This window comes from Adiantum capillus-veneris, chromosome 20 (genome assembly GCF_014529385.1).
Source record: "Adiantum capillus-veneris isolate H3 chromosome 20, ASM1452938v2, whole genome shotgun sequence".
Taxonomy (NCBI): Eukaryota; Viridiplantae; Streptophyta; class Polypodiopsida; order Polypodiales; family Pteridaceae; genus Adiantum; species Adiantum capillus-veneris.
Genome location: NC_140950.1, coordinates 38,474,864 through 38,497,558, shown reverse-complemented (window position 1 = coordinate 38,497,558; position 22,695 = coordinate 38,474,864). Strand labels below are relative to the sequence as shown.

The 22,695-nt window shown below is 43.2% G+C and overlaps 1 protein-coding gene across 1 annotated transcript in view; it reads right to left on the bottom strand.

Annotated features, from left to right (window-relative positions):
- The window catches only part of LOC147432382 (uncharacterized), a 42,576-nt gene extending 30,232 nt beyond the window's left edge, over window positions 1-12,344 (bottom strand). Inside the window, exons 1-3 of the mRNA XM_086491573.1 lie at window positions 12,186-12,344; window positions 11,075-11,804; window positions 10,933-10,997 (exon numbers count right to left, since the gene is read on the bottom strand). Coding sequence (XP_086347699.1) covers window positions 10,933-10,997; window positions 11,075-11,685 — 676 coding nt within the window. The 5' untranslated portion in view covers window positions 11,686-11,804; window positions 12,186-12,344. The remainder of the gene's footprint in view (window positions 1-10,932; window positions 10,998-11,074; window positions 11,805-12,185) is intronic.
- Between the last annotated feature and the right edge of the window lie 10,351 nt (window positions 12,345-22,695).

Genomic DNA, 22,695 nt, shown 5'->3' with positions numbered 1-22,695 from the left:
TCAGAAGAGGCAAATTCTACTGTCCTAGATCTGCGGAAGTGCTATGTGTCAGAGCATAAAGGAAAGTGGGAGCAGTATTTGCCATTGGTGGAGTATGCATACAATAATACAGTGCATTCATCAACTGGCAAGGCACCCCTTGAGATAGTTGAAGGTGGCAAGAAAGTTCCTCCCATACTGCATACAAAGGACAAGATATTTCAAGCAGATAAGTATGTTCAGGACATGGATGAAATGTACAAGAAGGTCAAAGTGGCCTTACAAAGGACTCAGGCAAAGCAAAAGAAAGCAGCTGATCGTCACCGTCGTGAAGTGGTATATTCACTTGGTGATTGGGTGCTTTTACGCTTTGAAAAGGCAAGGTTAAAGAAGATGAAGGGCAAGGAAAGACTGTTTCCAAACCTCAGCATGCGTTACTATGGGCCTTTTCAAGTATGCGACATAATCAGTGATGTTGCATATAGGCTGAAATTGCCTGACAGTTGGAAGATTCACAATGCGTTTCATGTGAGTCTTCTCAGACCCTATGTGGGTGATGTGCCAGAAGATATGCCAGCTGCTTCAGCTGGAAGTCGAGGAACTTGACGAGATCTTGGTCCCGGAACAGATTTTGGCACACAAAGAAAGGAAAGTGAAAGGCAAGGTTGCTAGGCGTTACTTGGTAAAGTTCAGAAACTATCCACCAATGGATGCTAAGTAGATGGAAGAAGGTGAACTTGCAGAGTCACCAACTGTGTTATCACTTTACCTGGAAGCCTTCGATTTGCAACCTACCTTGACCCCTTGAGTTTCAAAGCTAAATGGATTGTCAGTGTGACAATGGCTTCTGAAACAAATGATGTACATGGTATTTAAAGTGAGCTCAAATGAAATACCTGTTACATGAATGTTAGAGCTGTACAGATTGTCAGTTTGGCAATTGCTCTTATGGAATGTCCAAAAGTTTGGTTAGTGCTATAGAAGTGAGTATTTCTTGTCAGTTTGTCAAGGATACAGTGATTGCTTCTATTCAAGAGTACATGTGTAACTGCATTCTTAAACTGTCGGTTTGGGTATGCTCGAAAGTGTTACGGGATCCAACGTGTACTATAAGACAGTGGCAAAATGTGCAGCTACCATTTTATCATTGGAAAGTTAGTGACTCAAAGCAATGGCAGAGTGCGAAGCTACCACTATGTCATTGGGACAGGGTTCACACGCAGGCAATACATGAGTCGACGAGGTGTTGAATACACCAGGGTTGACAATGAGCATGTATGTGTCGTACATGTGTCAATAGGTGTTGAATACATCAGTCTTGACTAGGAGCATGAACGACATAGATGCAAACGAGGACGTTTGAGATTTCAAGAGGGGGATATGTCACCAGCGTGTGACTACTATCTATCCTTTTTGTTGATTTCTTTCTTATTATCTATTTACTTTCACTTTTTGGAAACACCCCTCGGGAAATCTAACTGCCCTGCATTGCATAGCTAGTGTGGAACTGTCCAAAGGGAGTCCAGGCCTGAGGGCAAGAGAGCACTAAGGTTGGACAAGGACTATGGTTAGCCAAGTGGGGTCATTGACTAGCCAAAGTGGAATCCTTTGCTACAGAGGCTACATTTCAATTCTGGATGTGGCCGCAGTGTACAAAGAGGGTCGGATGACCTAGAAAGATACAATGGCAGCATCTCCTAAAATTTAGGGAACTGCTATTTTGGGACCTGAAAATGTGTTGACGTCATTATCTCCGGAATGACAAGGGGAACATTTTCTTACTCTGCCGTGAAGTCAACTGGGCAACCGGTTGGGATATTTTTAGACGGCAACCCTGAAACGGGAAAATGCTTATAAATGTGCCAAGTGGCACCTTCTGGTGCACTTGCCTCATGCAACAAGAAGTGGCGCTGAATTTGAAGGAGGGAGAGCCTCATTTTCAGATTTGTCACAGGTTAAGAGCTATGGAGTGCTTGCTTTCCCTCTTATGCACAGTGCGGTGCCAGGAGTGATGCCCTGCACGCTACACACTGCCCTCTCTCTCCCTTGCCCCACTAGTGGGCTTTTCATTTGACCAATGTACAGTTGTGTGGGTTCATGCGCGATTGCCGAGGCAAGAGCCTCTTGCACAGGTACTGGATTAGCTAGCGGCTAATCCCCCCGCAGGTACAGGTGAATTCGGAGAGGTTTCACGCCAGAAATCTCGTCCGATTCAAAGGGCAAGTAGCCCTACAGGTGCGGGAGCTCGAGGACTTGCTACGGATGCGACCGGCACGCGAAACGGAGCCCGAAACAGTGAATTACAGCCTGCTGTGTATTTTTGCAGGTTTAGGGTTTTGGCCCTAAACGGACCCTAATACCCCCAGGAGGTTCGGGGACGCAAGGGGACCGCTGTACACGTGATCTGGCGCATTTTCGGGGCTGAAAACAGAGAATTCAGCGTGCTGCAGATTTTCGCCAGGTTTTGTAAAGTGCCCGTATGCGTCGGGAAGGTCAGTCAATGCGTGGGAATACTGTCTGTGAAGGGTTCTAGTACAGTTATGCTGCCGAAATCGGGCTGGAACAGTGGAAATTCAGCCGAGTTTGTGCGGGGCAGCTTGTAAGGAACCACAGCGTTTATTCCTTCTTTTGAACAATAAAGAAATACCGAAAGGGGTGCCTAAGTTAGGGGCCAATCTGGTGTCCGTCTACTCATACAGGTGCAATCTAGCAGCCTGTATCCCTCTCCCCTTTGTTGTGTCTTGAAAGTACAGGTAAAATAGACGACTAATAATGGGTGAAAGCTAAATCAAGGTTTAAAGTAAAGTCTACCGCCCTTTTTGGATTGAACAAGCCGGTTTCACTAGGTGACTGCTGCTTATGCCGATGATGTGTCTGCTGAAAAACGCCAAGGCATGGGAACCTGTCGTCGAAGGCTTGTGTTATCCTTGCTCATCTGCCAAATAGTGCTAAGCTTGGTTTGCTTATATATTATCTTACCCAATTTGCCCTACCTACTTTCCAACAAAAGTCACTTAAATTAATTAGTGAAAAGTGTCAAAAATAGGTAAAATAGGCTAAAATCACCAAAAATTTCCCTTGACTGATTCTAATGGATTCTAATGGGAATGCTTATGATCATGCTGTGTGCAACCAGACGATATGCATCTACACTAAGTGACTGGGCATGCACGGTCTACGAATAGACTCACAAAAGTGCCAGATCACTTGCTAATCTAGACTGACTGGACTGACGGAACCCTTGTTATGTTGTAGCTTGTCCACGGACACATAGGGTTGGATTTGTCACGTGACATCCCCTCCTTTTCAAAGTGAGGTACTAGTACCGAACCGAATGGCGTCGAGGGAGATCGCCAATAGCATCCGGAATCCTGGAAGGGACTCTTCGTCGGCCCACTCTGATGTGTCGGTCGTGCGATACTTGAACTTCATAAATGTCTGCAAAGCTTGCTTCTTTGGGCCGCGCCGAAGCGACACAAAGTCCTCTGACTCTCCTTTAATGCTCCCACTTCTTCTATGGACGTAGGTCCACCTTCTTCAAGAATCTCCATGGCTGAAAATTCCTGAAACCATTTCCAACACAAAAACATGAACATACCCATTCCATGTAAAGTGAGTGGAAAAAATATTGTCTTCTTAAAAGACTGTGCATGCAATGTAGATGAACAAAGAGACGGAGTGCTAACCCGTTCACTACACACACGCAAACAATGAGATCGAATCTTTTGCTTTTGATCTAAATCAATCAACTGCGGCAATTCACATCGGAAATGCACATGCTTGGTGCTCATACTTTCATGTGCTCGTTCTACGAATGTGTCATGCCAAGGAAGAGACATGGAATGTGACTTCCTTGGCAACGTGCTCAACGTACAATATCTCATGCCTAGGAAAAGGGATCACATAAAGACGCTAACTAAAATACAGAAAACGATCACGAATGAAACATTCGATCACTGCATGCGTACTAATCATGCGAACACATAATACTTCCTGTGAGGGTTCTTTGGACCTAGGCTTGAGAGCCAAAATCGGTTCTTCCTGAAGGGGTGCTTCGGACCTAGGCTCGAGAGCCAAGATCGATCCTTCGTAATTGGTCGAATCTGCACCGAGGTTAGCTTCGCTAGAAAAAGCATCCACTAACTCATCATCCTTGTGAACAATCACATCTTCTTCATGCAACTCATCATACTTGTGAGAAATCACATCTTGATCATGTAAATCATCATGCTCATCATTATCATCCAAATCATCATCATGCAAATCATGTGTCTTGCTCTAGAGAATTAGAGACTCGGAGACTCTCCTTTTCCTGATTCTGTGCAAAGTGCGCCTGCACTTGAGATAAAAGTCGCCACAACTCTTTCATGTGTTGATCGCTCTTCTCTTGTCTTGCTTTGTTCTCACGGTCATATTCTGCTTGTCTTTCGTTGTTCTCGCGATCAAATTTGGCTTGTCTTTCTTTGGCTTCCAAGCGTGCTTGCTCGCTCTCACACGCTATGGCTGCCATTCCTTCTTTGTATTCACGATCTATGGCTGCCCTTCGTTCTTTGTAGGCCTTTCTTTCTTCTTCTCTTTCTGCTTTTCTTTCTTCGCGTTCTAACTGTCTTTCCATAAACAATTGCTCCAACTCTTCCATAGGAGTTAGTGCAATCCTTGGCGTAGATGGGGAAGGGGGAGGGACGGAATAACCTCCTGCTGGGGGAAATTCTTCTTCGCCTCTCTCATGCTCATCACCTCCAAGCGAAGTATCCATTTCGCTTCGAGTGATGACCATCCACTGAAGCCTTGGGTTCTTGTGGGTTCTTGTGGTCTTGGGTTCTTAAGTTCATGAGGAACTTGGGTTCTTGCGGGGTCTTGGTTCTTGGGGTTTGTGAGGTTCTTGAGGTTCTTCTTTTGCTTGCAATCTGTGTCTGAGAAGGATCTTCTCTTCACCCGAGTTCTGCTCTTTTCCGCGGACGCACCCCTTGGCGGCCTTGCGCTCACACCAAGGTTGCTTTTTCCCACCTCACGTCGATTGGCCGGCCGCTAAGTGCACGGTCCGCTCTCAATGAGTGAAAAGAGGCACAAGGGGAGGCTGGACAAGCCCTTCTTTCTTGGAATTCTTGTCACTCTTCAAAAACACGATTAGGAATCGACACGCCCAAGCGAACTAGGGTTCGTGCGACCGCAACAAGCAAAAAAAATTCTTGTGATTCTTGTGGTTTTTTCCTTGAGTGATACAGAACACTGCCAAAGCTTTTATACCAATGTTAGGTGCAGCGGAATGAATGTTGTTCTTTCTCAAGATGAGTGCTCCATAATGTGATCAAGGTTCCTTTTTGTTCTTATGAAAGGGAGAGCCTTCCGTCTTTAATGATAGAGTGCAATGATCACGAACAAAGTGAGTGGATATTGTGCGTGCAAGTGTATGAGATTGAGAGATAGAGAGAGAAGAGAGATACGACACCAAACACTGTTGTAGAACCCTCCTCCGAAGGCCCCACTCTCGTTGGCGAGAGTGGTCTACGATTGATTGCACAAACCGGTACAAAGTGTATGCATGAAACTGATGCAAGTCTAGACTATGTCGACGACAACGACGGGGATGAGGAGGCCGACACTAGGGCTGAAAACTAAATGTCTTTATCTCCTGTCCACAAACGCTAAAAGCTGAAATCTGCTGCAAATCAAAAACGCTGAAGTTGGGGGCTGATCTCTACTGCTGAAAACGCTGATCTGGCAGTTAAAAAACGATGATTTACTGCTGCGTTTTTATGCTGAAAAACGCTGATTTGGACTGCTGCGTTTTGGGCTGAAAACGCTAGGGTATTGCTGGCGATGGGGAATCTGGAAACGCTAGGTGACTGCTACTTATGCCGATGATGTGTCTGCTGAAAAACGCCAAGGCATGGGGAGGAAAAACGCTAATGGTCCAACAGAGGGAAATCGCCCAAGTGCTTGGGGAGTCTTGCTGAGAGAGAAGGGGGAACCTGTCGTCGTTGAAGGCCTGTATTCTCCTTGCTCATCTGCCAAATAGTGCTAAGCTTGGTTTGCTTATATATTATCTTACCCAATTTGCCCTACCTACTTTCCAACAAAAGTCACTTAATTAATAAGTGAAAAATGTCAAAAATAGGTAAAATAGGCTAAAATCATCGGAAAATTCCCTTGACTGATTTTGATGGGAATGCTTATGATCATGCTGTGTGCAACCAAAGGATATGCATCTACACTAAGTGACTGGGCATGCACGGTCTACGAATAGACTCACAAAAGTGCCAGATCACTTGCTAATCTAGACTGACTGGACTGACGGAACCCTTGTTATGTTGTAGCTTGTCCACGGACACATAGGGTTGGATCTGTCACGTGACAAAGCCATAGACATATACAAGATATGTACAGTCTGGATCTCTATCCAATTTATACCTAGATGAATCCAAAAAGAGCCCAAATTTACCTATAAAGGAAGGTGCAACTTTCACAAATGTGATGACCTGGCATTTCAACTTAAAAGGAACTGTTTAACACTAGTCCTGTAATTGGACGCTCAAGTGTCCTATAAATCATTATCAATTGTTACTGAAGTGCTAAAAGTTTGTTCAATCTATTCTTTTCTATTGGCACGTGGTGCCCATCTTGAGACAGCATCTCCATTCGTTCATACTCCGTAGGCCGTGGTGGCCCGTACTCTTCTTCTGAATCATCAGAAGCCAATCGTCGTCCATTTGAATTTTCCGTTAGGTGGATTGCTCTGGTCCTTGCAGGATTCGTCGATTGAATCCATGTGTGTCGCGATATAAGGAATTGGATTCTCTGTAGAAGAATAATCAATTGAGCTCTGATACCACTGTAACAAACTTGGACACCCCGTCGGGAATCTGACACGACACACGAGAGAATTACTTAAGTAAACTTAAATTTGTTCAGTCTATTCTTTTCTATTGGCACGTGGTGCCCGTCTTGTGACAAAAAGGCTATGCGTCAGACCCTTTTGTTACCTACTTCATATCCTAGTTATTTTGGAGGTGGTTCAATGTTTCAAGCTATGGTTGGACCTTCCACAAGTTATCTGTCAGAGAATGTGTTTGCAACAATGCAATCAAGCATGGTTAACCCTATGTATGGGAACATGGGTGTCCAACGAGGTTTTCAGGGTGCCTATGGTCAATTTCAAATGCCGGGAACACAATTTGGTATGGCTCGTTCTTCGCACCCATATGCCCAAAATGCAGATATGACAGGTAAAACAGGTGATGCAAGTGCTGGAATGGTCAATTCGGACTTTTATGGGCACTTGTTTATGACAACTGACTCCTTTGAGTCAGCCTAAGGATTACAAAGCAGGTGGGCAAGCAGTGAAGTGAAACTTTAAGGAGAACTGAGGATCAACTGAAAGCTTTGACCTTCATACCGCAGTTTGATGCAGCTTATGCTGGAGCAAACTTCACAGAGTCGTCGAAGATACGAAAGGCTACCACTTTCTTGAAAGGGAAAGCGCTTCAATGGTGGACCGCATTGTTGAATCAGGGTCAAGCCCCAACAAAGTGGGTCCACTTCAAACAACTTTTTGCACCTGCATGGCTTACAAACACTTTTGAAGTGGAAGTAATGACAGAATGTCACGAATTAAATGCTAAATATTGTGCAAATCTTGAAGAGTACAATAAACAATTCTGGGGGTTTTTGTCACAAAGTGATGGCTAACTGTCTACAGAAACCCTAAAAACCTGCAAACCCTAATTCTGGAAACCCTAGCCCTAAAACTTGAAAACCATAATCTGCAAATGCCAAAAACCCTAACCCTAACTCTGCCCTAATCCTAAAAGGCTGCAGGCTGAAATGTTGACGTGGCGTGGCTTGGCTGCCCCGAAAAACGCGGAAACTGCTAGCTGTACGGAATCCCGCTTTTTGCGGCGCAATTTACGGCAGGACAACATGCTTTTTTCTATGCAATTTCAGAGAGAGAGTACTCCTTTGCTTTATTTTTAGAAGCTCAAGAGAGCTTGAGAGAGAGAGAGCCTTTGCTTTATTTTCAGGCTTTTGATTTTAAGCTTTTGGGGCTCTGTTTCTGGCATCCCTGTAAATAAATACGTGGTTTGGGCTCCCACTCTGCAAAGCATCTAGACGCAGAGTCTGAGAGTGAGACCCAACCACTGTTGTACTTTGAACTCAGATTAATAAAAAAATACCGAGAGGGGCACCAGTCTTTGGGGCCAATATCTCTAGGCACGGAACTCCGTCGGGCCAATGTAAATCTATTGTGAACTGTGAACTGTTGTGAAGTGGTTATTTGGTGCTATCGCGGTTGATTCTTGACTTGGAGTGTCCAAGTTTGTTACAGTGGTATCAGAGCACGGCCGATTTCTCTTCTACAGGAAATCCGATCCCAAAAAAAAAAATTATGCCGCACCTATGGCTTCACGAAAGGGTCAGTCGACTCCCTCTGCATCCGGAGATGCGGCAAGGGATCACAACGAAGATTCCGGCAGAGAGTATGGCCCGCCTCGGCCTACTCAGGCGGAGCGACGAGAGATGGAGCGTCGTCAATTGATTGGCGATGCAACAAAGATGATGCTCAATTTTGCAAAGGACCCAAAATTTACAAAATATATGAGCGAGACTTCTTTTCAAGAAGTGCATGAGCAGTGGCAGAAAACCACAACACCACCCCCGAAACCCGCTCTCAAAAAACCTTCTGCTCACAAGAAACAATTCAGAGAAGGAACTAGAAGAGGTGGTTGATGCATGGATTGCTCAGCTTTTTGACGCGCAAAACAAAGCTAAAAAGCACGGCAAAAAGAAGAAGAAAGGCATTGACTTCCCGAGATATTTGGGTCGTCAATCGACATTTGATAAGGCAAAGAAACAAAAGAAGCGTGTTCGATTGAAGGAGTACCCAGTTCTTCTTCTTCTTCTTCTTCTTCTTCTTCTTCTTCTTATGACAGTTCTTCTAACTCTTCTGACTCGAGCGAAGAAGACAGGAAAGGCAAAAAGCCAAGCAAGAAACAACGATTCGGAAAGGGCAAGAAAAAGACAAAGTCTAAATCTCGCCCAGTGAGTGACAGTTCTACAGAGGACTCGTCTACAGACAGTTCAGACTCTAATGATGGCAACTTTTATGCAAACAAGAAGAATTTTTCTAAAGCCAACCAGTATGACTTTTTGGAAAACAAAAGCAAGAAAGTCCGAGAGTTTAAGGAAGGTGGACAGTCAATTAAATTTGACACGTTTTCGGGATATAAAGATGCTTCGAAGGCTTTGTCTTTTGTACAGCAGTTTGACATCGCTTTTGCGAGAGGACGCTACTCAGAGCACTCCAAGATTCGGAGAGCTGCCTCTTATTTTAAGGGGAATGCTCGAACTTGGTGGTCCACGCTTCTTTTAAACAAGACTGCGTCAGTTAAATGGCTGAAATTTAAGAAGCTTTTTATTTCTTCTTAGCTAACTCAAGAGTATGAACGTGATATACAAGCTGCTTGGAACCATCTTCGGATGACCAAGAGAGATACAATGGACGCTTATTGCGAGAGATTCTGGAGCTCTTTTCTACCCGCCTCTTAATTCAAGAAGATTTCGTTCAAAGAACAGATTGAGCGGTTTACCTTGGGTCTACCTACAGAGATCCGAGATCACAGCTTGGAACAGAAGTGAGCTTCTATTCAGGAGTTGATGAGCCATGCTAAACAGGGTTTTGCCACTCACTCTGGCAGTCTGACCTACCCCACTGATGCGGTCATGACACAACGAGCCGAACAAACTTCAGCGAATGAAAGTAGAAAGAGAAAGAGCAACCCAGAAAAGAAGGATGCACGACCCAAGCTTATTCCTCAGGAGAGAGTTCGCTTCATCAGGGAGGGGAAGTGCTTTGGAAGCAAGAAACATGGACATATCTCCGCGAAGTGCCCTAAAAAGGCACAGAAAGAACAGAATGACAAGGACGACGAAAGGCCTAAGAGTTCGAGAGCAGCTGAGGAACGTGGAAGAAAAGGCAAGATGAAAACACGACTGGTTCCAGATTGTGTGGGTACCGATCCCAACACCATGGACGAGAGTACAGAACTTTGGCGAGCTTGGGGCAAAGTGAAAGACCAAGAGGCCCTGATCTTCTTTGATGGAGGAGCCAAGGCCAACTTCATTTCACCAGAATTGGCGGCGCGGCTCGAGATCACTCCCGATCGGATGGGACGACTTGCGGAGGCTGTTCTAGCGGCACCCGGCAGGGACGTAGCTTTCTTTGAAAGGCTACAACATGTCCTTGATTTAATATTGCACCGATGCACTCACCAAAAGAATCACAATGTTCTTCAAAAAGATTTTTTAGATCTAGAACTATCAAAACAGATCCATGACTTATAACGTACTTTAGCTTGTTGAAAGCTTCTTTTTGACGTGTTCCTTAAGTAAGAGGAATCTTCTTTGTCAAATCATGGAGAGGAGAGACTACGTTGAAAAAAATTTATATGAATCTTTGATAATATGAATAGAGGCCCAAAACCATACGTACATCATGTACTATACATGGTGTTGGCCAATATTTGATCACCTCAATCTTAGCCGCGTCCATTCTCACTTGATTGTAAGTTGTGAGAAACTATATGGCCCAAATAAAAAACCTGTGTTAAGAAAAAATCACTTTTCTTGACATTGATGTGTATGCTTCCAATGTTCTTCTTCAAATCTCGAACAACTACCATACTGCAAACACATATGGGTATGATATTTAAAGAAGATAAGAGGCACACATGGTATCACCATGAGCTTGAGAAATGCCCATGGAGAATTTTTAAAGTGACATTATGAAAACGTTTGAACCAAATTTAACTAGTTCCACACAATAAAAATGTCCGAGCATGTTTATATTTTAAATATTGTATCCTAAACACACTTGCATATGAGTATTAAAAAAAAATCAAAACATACATGTATGTTAAAAAGTATGCTCCAATTGCTAACAAACACATTAGGTACCTGTCCAGAGCATTACTCCGATAGAAGCCCCCAGACCAATGATGTAGGCATCCAGTCCACTTTGACTGCATAACATACTACAAAGCATAAAACAGACATTCCCGAAAAATAAACGAAAAAGTTGGGTTCAAGGCTAACTTACTTGTTCATGCGCACAGCTGCAACTGCCAGAAGCAAGAAGAGACAGATACCCGTCCTAAGAAATCCACTGTCAAGAGTTTCATCCTTCAACCACACTGCAATGCAGTAACCTAAGTGGAATGCAGCAAACGCAATTGTCAAGAGAGGTAGAATATCCGGGCGTGCATTTCCACCATCATCCCCACCACCCCCTCCGCCATCACCCCCATCATCATCATTCCCTCCATTGCCACCTCCTGTAGGCCCACCTGTAAACTGTTTGGCAGTCCGCTTGTCTGCTTTCCCAAATCCATCCATCATACTCACTGCCCATGGACTGTACCTAATCTCTAGCTTCGTTCTGAAAGTCAAAGTCCCTCCATCTTTATCAAACAAATGCTCAGGAAGTAGCGGATCATCATCACAAAAACAACTAATGGATGGACAGGAAGCAACTGGAAGGGATCCTTTCTCAGAGTTTGGAACCAAAAGCACGTCCTCCAATGCAGTGGGAAAAAGGAACGAACGTGCAGCAATGCTAGATAAAGCTCGCATCGTGTGGAAGGCATTGTAAGAGGACAAATGTTGATGAAGAAATTGATGATGTGAGCTTGCATGCCACCACTGCGCCATGAGCTAATAATTAGCACGGCCGATCATCAAGGACTCAATTCTTACGGTGTGATTATGCAGAAAGGAAATCCTGCGGCTTTTGAGGAAGAAAGATCCTTCAGGTGTCCTAAACAACCGCACTATGAAAACAAAGAAAAAAATGTGAATCTTGCAAGTTACACAAAGAAGATGCTCTCAGTGAAGCTATGTGATCCTAGGCTCTTTTGAAAGCTTCACAAATAAGACAGAGAAGCACATCGCTGAGCACCAGAATGTGCCACTTTTCCAATATAATGCATCTAAATATCAGCCATATTCACCAAAATGTAAGTGACTGAGGTGATTAAAACTTGGTCTGAAGAAAACCCTAATAATGTCAAATTCTAGAAATCAATGCGAATCACAGAACGGCAAAAGTGCAAGACTAAGCAGAAAACCCTAACTGCGAATCCAAAAATGAGAAGTACTCTCTCCCTCCCTCTCTCTCTCTCGCTCTCTCTCGCGCGCGCGCGGAAGCTTACGAAGTTGCAGAGACGTCGGCGATGGCGATGCGCCTGCAAATTGATCCCGCTGAATTTAAGTCACTGTCTGAGGTGGCTTGTTTTCCAAACAAACTTCAGTGGCAGTAACGAGCCCAAGCCCACAGAAGCGAAATGTTCGGACGACCTACGAAGCAGAAAAACATTACTAAAGATAAGTTGTTGTTTTAGTCCATTTGGAGACCCTTTTCGATGCTACGCTATGCAATATTAAAGGAGGAAGGGATTCCGGCCCCCACTTGTCATACTCTCCTTCGTCCATGACGGAGTTTAGGCTAGTGTGCAACGAGACGGCGAGACGCAAAGAGAGAGAGAGAGAGAGAGAGAGAGAGAGGTGCCACCATCGGAGGCAACACCTACACACTAGTGGTTGTAATGACTAAACTGAATTTAAATCATATTGGTCGTGGGTGTGTGGTATATGCCTCAAATAGTCCAAGGCTCAAGCCTGTCACACTAACTTTCATGTTTGCTCATTCATGCACATTTACATGATTGTTGCCTATAAGGGGCACTCCACTCTTAAAATGTCACAAGGACATCCTTTTTCTTCATTTTTGGCATGTCTCTATATGTCATGGGGTTACTTGGCTACCCAACCTCTTTTGCTCAGCCTTTATATAGGCACCACAATCTCCATGTTGCCATTTTTTAATCAGCTTTGCAATAAGCACTTGTAAAGCTTTCTATTTCTTTTTTCTCCTTTCATTTTGAATCTAACACCAGGTTTCATATCTCTCTCTCTCTCTCTCTCTCTCTCTCTCTCTCTCTCAGTGCAGCCGTTTTTTGACCTAGTAGACAGCAGTCCACTCTTTTGATCATAACTTCTTCATCCGAACTCCGATTTGGGTGATCTATAGCCTCAATCGAAGAGCACAAAGTCCTCTACGCATTGATGTAAAGACAGAAATTTTCAGAGTTATGGAAGGCGTTTCTGTAGCAGCATTTCCGAAGTGAACAGGTTCAACAAAATTGATTCTCATCTCTTATTTTACATACAATGTCTTCCGGCACTCGCAAGGGTTCTTCTTCTTCAACAAGGTCCACAACCATTGTGGAAAATGATCCAAAATCTCCTAAGTATGGAGATAACAACACAACCACCCAACCAACGACATCGGAAACCATGATCATGGCGTACTTGGTATCATTGCAAGAGACCGTAAACAAACAAGGCGAAGACTTACGAGCACTTGCAATGGAGAATGGCACACTAAGGGTACTTGTGGTTGAGAATGAGAATCTCAAGAGGACACTTGAGATGCAAACAACACGTTTGATGCAACTTGAAGAGGAAGTCAAGGAATGTAAACGCTCTCTTGTGGACTTGAATGCTTTGAAGGAGCGGATGAGCAAAGTAGAGCATGACCATGTATTGAAAGAGGAGAAATTTGACACTATGAGCCGGGATGTATGCGACATGAAAAATGTATGCACAAACAAGTCTTGGGCTGATGTATGTGGTAGCAATGTGGTTTCTAATTCCTCACTCATGCAAGCTATGGTTCAAACAAAGAATGTTGAGAATGTGGATGTGGAGGAGTTGAAAGAACGGGAGCGACGTTCCAAGAACATTGTTATTCGTGGAATTCCCGAAGAGAAGTTAGAGACACCTCCTTCTCTTGCCATTGTCATTGAAGATTTCTTCAAAACCCACTTTGGCATGTCCGGAGTTATGGTCTATGGAGCGCATAGAGTGGGGAAGCAAGGAGCTCCTCGCTCGGGAGAACGGCCAATTGTATGCATCATGCCGGATGAGACCAAGCGAAAGATTATCCTTGATAATAGTTGGATCTATTTGAGGGATACAAAATGTTTTGTATGTGAAGATCGCACTATTAAGCAACAAAATATGCGTCGCAAGGCATATGAGGAAAAGAATAATAAAAACAAAGAGATCTCTCATGAAGAAAATGTGCCCAAGGAGGAGGCAAGTCTCTCAAGAAAATAGGGATGCGTGACCTATGAGACCGAGTTACAATTGAAAATATGCTTTTGGAATTGTAATGGATACCCATGGAATGCGGGGGTTGGCATTGATGAACTAACAAGCAAAGCCGATGTTGTACTTCTTGTTGAAACTTGGGAGCATGATACACAAAGGATTAACGGCTTGGAGGATTACAATGTACATTCATTGATGTGGTCAAAGAATCTCAAGCAACGAAGAGGACAAGGAGGGTTAGCATGTATGGTTAAGAAAGGATTGGAAGATTTTGTATCAATTGTGAAAGATGACAAGTACAAACGTTATGTATGGCTGAAAATTATGACACCAAAAAGAGCACCCATTTTTGTAGCCGGTTGCTACATTCCTCATCATGATTCTCCCTTTTATGCTTGCATGGATAGAGATCAACCATTTTCTGATTTGGAAGAGGACATTGCTTATTTCAAAGGTGAAGGTGATGTTATTGTATTTGGGGATATGAATGCTCGCACAAAAACATTGCAACATGATACTCAACGATTTGATATGCCATACATTTCAAGGGAGTTGGAGGAATTTCACTTGTATGATCGTACTTCAATGGATGAGAAAGAGCCGGATCACTATGGAAAGTTACTTTTACACATGTGTAATAGCACGGGTATGCTCATTGCCAATGGTGTATCTTTGTGGAGTGGAACCAATGGATTTACATGTAGAAGACATAATGGGGATAGTGTGATTGACTATATGCTACTCTCTGAAGCCATCATGTATCGCATAAAGAGTTTTATGTTTGGTCAATGGACCCCGGAATCCGACCATCGCACCTTATGTATTGACCTTTCATGTGGAGAAGCAACTAAGCATGATAATCTCAGCCAAAGGAAAGAGAAGTTATCACTATGTATGGATTTCAAACGGGCACCAATGTACATTGAAATGGTTGAGCAAAAATTATGGATGACAAAGCTTCAATGTGATGCACCATTGGAAACTAAATGGGAAGCTTTCAAGAAAGCTATTTGTTCTTGTGCGGAAGAATGCTTTGCCATAAAGCATCTCCATGGTATCCACAAAGATAGATCACGCAAAAGGTGGTTTGATAAAGAATGTCAAGATGCTCGAAAGTCCTTGATAAAGCTTGATGCAACTATGGACAAAGACAACTATCAAAGTCATTTGCGTACATACAAGGCATTGATTCAAAAGAAGAGAAGAAGATGGGAAGTAAAGCAACAAGAATTTCAAGTCCAAGAAAAGGCACATGCATGTGGAAGATTTTGGAGAAACTTGAGAGGCAAGCGGGTTGAGAATTTTGGTAACTTGAGTCTAGTGGATATGTACACACATTGTAGGCAATTATATGAGCAAGAAAATACTGAAAAAATGCCATTTTATGGTTCACTCCCATGTATGCCGTCTTTTTTTACTATTGAGGATGTATGCGGTGGGCTTGAAAAGTTGGCCACTCGCAAAGCGGGAGATCTTCAAGGTATCAAGCCGGAGATGATCAAATGGACGGGAGATTTTACCCATGAGTGGATGTGTGATATGTTCAACCTTGCACTTCAACATGGTATGCCTTATGATTGGAGTACTAATTGGGTTAAGCCTTTGCATAAAGGAGGGGATGTAAAGAATGTAAGCAACTACCGGACTATAATGATTGGGTCTCTTATGGCAAAGTTGTTTGGGTGCATAATGGAGATGAAATTGAGTGATTGGGCTGAAGAGAATGACAAGCGTGCAAAGGGACAAGCGGGTTTTCGTCGATGCCATAGCACCATTGATCATCTTGTCACTCTTCGTGTTCTCATGGAGGAAAGTCGGTTGAAAGGCAAGCGATTGTATTGTTGTTTTGTGGACTTTAAGAAAGCCTTTGATATGATTCCACGTAACAATTTGTGGAGAAGGATGGAAGAACTCCAAGTGCCAAGTGAGTTTATGCTTGCGGTTTCTCGAATCTATGAGAAGGTGATTTGTCAATTGCGCATGGGAAGAGAAATTTCAGAAATTTTTGTAAGCACTATTGGGGTTAAACAAGGATGTCCATTATCACCAACTCTCTTTGGTCTATGCATCGATCAATTGGAACAAATGGTACTTGACTTTATGCAAGAAGAAGGCATTGAAGAGGTCACTATTTGCAATGCGGTAATCATGCTTTTGTTGTATGCGGATGATGTAGTGCTTCTAGCACACACTTTAGAAGATGCACAAAAGCTTATGGTTGTCCTTGAGAACTTTTGCTTGCATAGTGGGCTGATTGTAAATGAATCCAAAACAAAGGTTATGCTTGTGAAAACCAACCATAAGGAGAAGCCATGCATTGTGTACAACAACGAGACACTTGAAGTTGTTGAGAGCTTTAAGTACCTTGGCCTTGAGGTTCCATCCAATCACAAGTGGCATGAATGTGCTATGCGTCGTTTGGAAGCGGGAAAGAGAGCATATTATGCATTTGAGAACATGTGTAATGCGGGAAACATCAAGTGTTGGGTTCTCAAGAAGTATCTTTTTGATGCATTGGTGACACCGGTTCTTCTTTATGGAGTTGAAGTGTGGGGCGGGAGCATCTCAAAATCTACTTGGAAAGAGTTTGAGAATGTCCAAAAGCGTTTTCTTACAAACTTTCTCCAAGTTAAGACACGAACACCATATATGCTCTTACTTCTTGAGTCGGGATCTCTTCCAATTGAGGTTATGGGCATGGAAAGGGTTGTGGAGTACATGATAAAGATGCGTCAAAACCCCTCACATCGACTTCCTACAATTGCATGGGAAGCAAGCAAAAAAGTTCAAAAGACGCATAAAAGCAAGATCTTGAGCACGGGATGGATGCAAGACATAAAGAAGTGGTTTGGGAGATGGGATGCATTACACTTGCTACATGATGCTTCAATTGACTCTCAAGTGAATGAAGCTTTTCTACAACGCCAATGTATTACGGCTTGGGAGAAATCCGGTGGGTCACGCTTCATACATTACACCACCTATATTGCCCCCAACTACAAAACCATGTTCTTCGCTGAGAGAGGAAACCGTACTCACACTTACATGCTTGAGCCTATTCCCTTGTCCGCGATACGCACTATCGCAGCAATTCGGCTTAGCTCCCATTTCCTTCGATGCGAGATAGGGCGTTGGGGCAATGGAGAAGAGTCAAATCGATTGTGCACATTATGCTCACTGCAAGTTCGAGAGTCTGAGTACCACACACTACTAGAGTGCTCAGCTTTTGATCACATCCGAACTTGCTTCTCTCACATTTTCAGCCATAACTTAGACCTACACACTTTCCTCTCCCAGCCAAAGTGTGGGCTCTCCATTGCGACTCTCATCACTACAATTTTGGAGCATCGAGAGTCACTCATCAGCCATACACATACTACATCACATGTAACTTTGGTCCCATAGGTCATATTTGACCTCCGAGGACGATAATAAAATCTATCTATCTATCTATCTATCTATCTCTCTCTCTCTCTCTCTCTCTCTCTCTCTCTCTCTCTCTCTCTCTCTCTCTCTCTCTCTCTCTCTCTCTCTCAGTGCACACTGGTGTGAACCCCGTCAAACACAAGAGAGTATGACACGTGGAGGCGAGCAAGCAATAATTTTGAGCAAGCACTTCACATTCTCCATGATTATATCAACTTGTATACTATAAATTATGCAACCACATGAATGAAAAGCAACTATGAGTGCTTTCTTAATGGATGGATAATACATGTGAGTACCCCCTATGATCCATTCTCCAGCTTGTAATAGATTTTTTGAGGCTATATCTACTCGATCATCCATCTAGAAGCTATACTAAGTTGTCTAAAATAATGTTGGAATGTCTAGAGTAGCGAATGTATCAAAGTGAATCCAAGATTTTCATTTTCTATTATTAATTTAATCAAATCCATTCCTAACCTCAACCCACCAAATAAGATCTTAGATATATGATACATGAAGGGGTTTTGTACCTAGACAATATATATTCCATTATGGAAGAATGGACACATGCACCTCCTCGTCAATGAGAAATAGAAATGGGTCATTTCCTTGCCATCATCTTCTTTAACAAAGTGGAGTAAGTTTGTATAGTACCTCATAGACCTTTGACTATTAAAACTCACTAGTTTGGTTGCCATCTTGCAAGAACAACATTCCCAACACAATTCCTTTTATGTTTTCCCAAGATAGACGAGGACACATTTCAAGCATGTTTAGTTTATGCTTTTGAGGGGTTTAAAACATACAAAGGTGAAAAGAAATGGAAAATTATGGTTGCTTACATAGTTAACCAGAGTATACAGGTTTGATAAATGTTATGCAAGATGCAAAAATAGGCATTAATGTCAACACCTGTTATAGGCTTTGATTGTAACCAAATGGGTCTTCCTTTCCATCATGTCGTCTATAAGAGTATTACATTCAAGGATAGATTGCCAACATCCTAGCACCTAATATACCTACTCACACTAGCAAGACTATGGAATGTGTGTTCTCAGCTAGTACCATAATTTGCATAAATGTGGCGATCATTTTGGGGCATGTGTTGGTTCCAACATAGCAATTGGTAGCTCAAGGAGCACTTACTAACTCATCTTATAGATATATGTCATGGCCATGCGTCCTTCAAATCAAGCCTTTATGACAAGCCACTTTATAGACATGAGCTTGTTGAGAGTTTTCTTGTGTACCATCGCATCCATGGACGTCATTTGAGCATTGAAGATGTTTAAGAACTCACACAAGAAAGAATTAGTAGAGTGCTTGATCTACCGTGTTGTTAGACAAGCATACTTCATTTGATGCAAGGCAAGGTGCTTGGAGCTATTGCAATTTACCTTGTGAGAATCTCTCTCTCTCTCTCTCTCTCTCTCTCTCTCTCTCTCTCTCTCTCTCTCTCGCGTACCCTCGCTCTACCCTCTCTTCTAGAGCATGAGCTTTCTAATTAATTTCATGTGTAACCATTACCTCTATGGACATGATTTAAGCATACATGATGCATAAGCATTCACTGAAATAAGAACAATTGGACTAATAGAAAGAACGAGTCAGTCACTTGGTTTTCCATGTTGTTAGGCAAGTGAATATATGTCCCTAAAAGGCTATACTAAAAACTTCATTTTATGCAAGGTAAAGTGCTTGGATCTACAACAATTTAACTTGCAAAACATACAAGATTCATCAGAGAGATGTGTGTGTGTGTGTGTGTGTGTTGGGGGAGGGGGGGGGGGGGGGGGGGTAACTACATTATTTAGTATGTAAAATAAAAATCTACTCATACCAAATTACACTATACGGATAAGATAAGACACACATGACAATGCAACAAAGTGGAGAGAAGATCTAGATCCTACACAGTTGTTGGGGGGGCCACCTTGATTTGAGCGTGGCTGCCCAATTGTTGCACTTTCTACTCTCTCTCTCTCTCTCTCTCTCTCTCTCTCTCTCTCTCTCTCTCTCTCTCTCTCAAACACCCTCTCTCCCAACAAAGGAGATCGTTGAGCAGCAGGGAGATCATACACATGTGGGGACATCCTCCTCAGTGTTCCATGCAAGAGCTTTGTTATTGGCATGTTGCCTTTGCTCATTATGTTGGCTGAATGTTGTTAAGCCTAGCCCAATGTTCACAGCATCACCATGGTTTGTGCATCACGCATGTGGCCAAAAGTGTCGGCCTTAGTACTGGCAAGCTTGCATATATAAGTAGTCGCCGTTGGCTTCCTGTAGTAGCACCTTTATAGTCTATCAAAACCTACTACATTTTGAGAGGTAGTAGGTTGAGTGCAACTCCAACCTACTGCATTTTGAGAGGTAGTAGGTTGAGTGCCACTCCAACCTACTGTGTTTTGAGAGGTAGTAGGTTGAGTTCCACTCCAACCTACTGCATTTCAAAATGTATTAGCTTCAACTAGTGGGACCTAACACGAACCTGCATTGTCGGTGCCCTATAGCCAGCTCAATCGAGAGAGAGAGAGAGAGAGAGAGAGAGAGAGAGAGAGAGAGAGAGAGAGAGAGAGAGAGAGAGAGAGAGAGATTTCTAGTTGCTCCTTGATTTGAAGACGGCCACTTGCCCAAACTTGATTGCTACTACTTCTATCTCAAATGCCCCAAGTTATTTTCACTCTTTGAACCTTGGAACTTCATGTGGTTTCATGTGAGGCCTACGTGGAAGTATGCAAAGAGGGTATTTCTTTACAGGAACTAGGGTATGTAAATGATTGCACCAAGACATGTGTGTCCAAAGTGAGTTAGTGTGGATGTACCTAGACTAGGGTTTGGGTGAAACTTTAAGTGGTGGTCTCCATGGCCTCATGGTGAGTTATCTAATTGCCCCTCTTGTTACAAAGCTCTTTAAGATATGGCTATCGCTTCTTATCTTTAGTATTAGTTCCTTCTATATTTAAATTTTTCTCTATTCTTGATGTTACTCATGCCCACACTCACACACAATCATCCTCCCCCACACACAATCTTTTCCCTCATGCACAACTCCTCTTTCCTCTCACATGCTTCCTTGTCTCCCTCTTGCCTTCTAGCTTTCTTGCCCCTACGTAGCCCTCGCTAGTCGTTGAAAATGTTTTGCTCAATGAAAGTAAAGGCTCCTAAAAAAATCACAAGCACAACTTTTGGCATCAAGCAGGAAGGCTCATGTGCATGCACACCACACAATCACATATATGTATTCGCTCTTGCACTCTCACACACCCACACTCACATGTTCACACACACACACACACACACACCCTCTCATTTTCTCACTCGCTTGTGCACATACTTGCATTGTCCTACATTCTTGCTTCCCCTCTTATAGTCTTGCACTTTTCCTTTCATTTTTCCTTTGATCACATGCAAGCGCCCGCTTGCACATGCTCATTACAACAACACTGTTGGATGAAGGACCCAAACCTCCGTCTCAGAGTGACTCTCATGTAACCCCCTTGCCCATCCTCATTGAGGCACATGCTTGCACACGCTCATTACAATAGCACTATCATATGAAGGACCCAAAACCTTCGCCTCAGAGGGACTCTCATGCAACCCCCTTGCCCATCCTTGTTGAGGTTGCCATTTGACTTCCTTAAATGTCTCCAAAGAAGAAAGTGAGCCTAGTAGCTAAGGTCAGTTGTCTCTAATCAACCTCTTATCATTTGTAGGATTGTCAACATATGCCCTAGCAAACGGGGAGTTTGTGATTTGTTGCAGGCCTTCCTTCTAGCAAAGGTGGGTAAGATCATCGATGTGCAGATTATTAGATGAGGATATTATAAGATTGAGGTTGGGGGGCTAAATCTAGTGGGCATAAGTTATCTAAATGAGTCTAGTGGCCTTGGGAAACACGTGGGGCTATTTTGACAATGGCGCAATGGTTTTGCCCCTGCATTTGAAGCAATGGCCACGGAAGCAGACTACTTTGTTTTGGTCACCATCGAGAGTACCTTCGCACTTTCTCGGATGGGCAGTCTCATTGATTCTTATACAAGGTCTTTGTGGACCTTTATTCCTATAACTCTAGCACAAAGAAGATTCATACCATCTAGGTTTTGCTATGGGAACCCCATGCTCTCTTGCAAGAAATTCTTTTTTTTAATGGTTGGCATGAATGGATCAAGCAATGAGTGAGTATTTGGACCTGCCAAATCATTGTTCTAGTTGTGGTCTAATGAGCCATTTGGCAAAGGCTTGTCCTTGTTGGAGATTGAGTGTAGCACAACCGCATCAAATTCAACTTCGGGTATTAGACTCAACCTCCACAGATAGAAGCCCTTGCAGAAATGCTAGAGCCATCTATCACAACAATTTAGGAGGAACATGACTAGCAAGAGGTTTGAGGTTGTCAAGTCTTCACATAAAACCTCAAGGAGGATAACAACCAGCTCAATCATAGGGTTTTTATAGGGAAATGCTTTGATCCTCTTGGTTAACACAATGAGACTCTTTAGAAGGAGGTAGCCAAGCCCACAAAGACACCGTATCCTAGAATGTAGGTCTTGTGTCCCTTCCCAATCCTCTTTTCCTCCGCCTCAAGTGCCTTCACTCCTAGGTAGGTGCTACCTTTTCTCCAGTGCTACCCTTAACCTCCAACCCCCTCCCTCACACCCCACCCATAGCCTCTCACTCCTCTCCTCCTTGCCCATTTGTTGCTCCATCGTAGCCATCATTTTTCTCTCAATCAACTAGGATTGTGCTACCTCCTACAAAGCATTACTTATTGGGTGGGAATTTTTCATAAGTTACCTAGGAGTAAGACTCCACCCCTCAAGTGATGCAGATTCATACCTTCTCCCCCTTTGGGGAATACGTGGAGGTTTGATTGGTTTTTTCACCTAAGCAGTCAAGGTGGGTGCTTTAAGTACTCCTTCACGCAATACATTGGTGATACAAAGGTAGATACAAGACCATATTCTCCTAGTCCTAGCCAAGAGAGACGAGTCTATAGAGTTTGTGATAACTTCTCCTTTCCTTTGTGTTAGAGGAGTCAATAGGAATGGTCGATGGCTAATGTTATTAGTTTCCTCAAGGCATTGTCTAAGCCACTTGAAAAGATTTCATGTTTTTCTA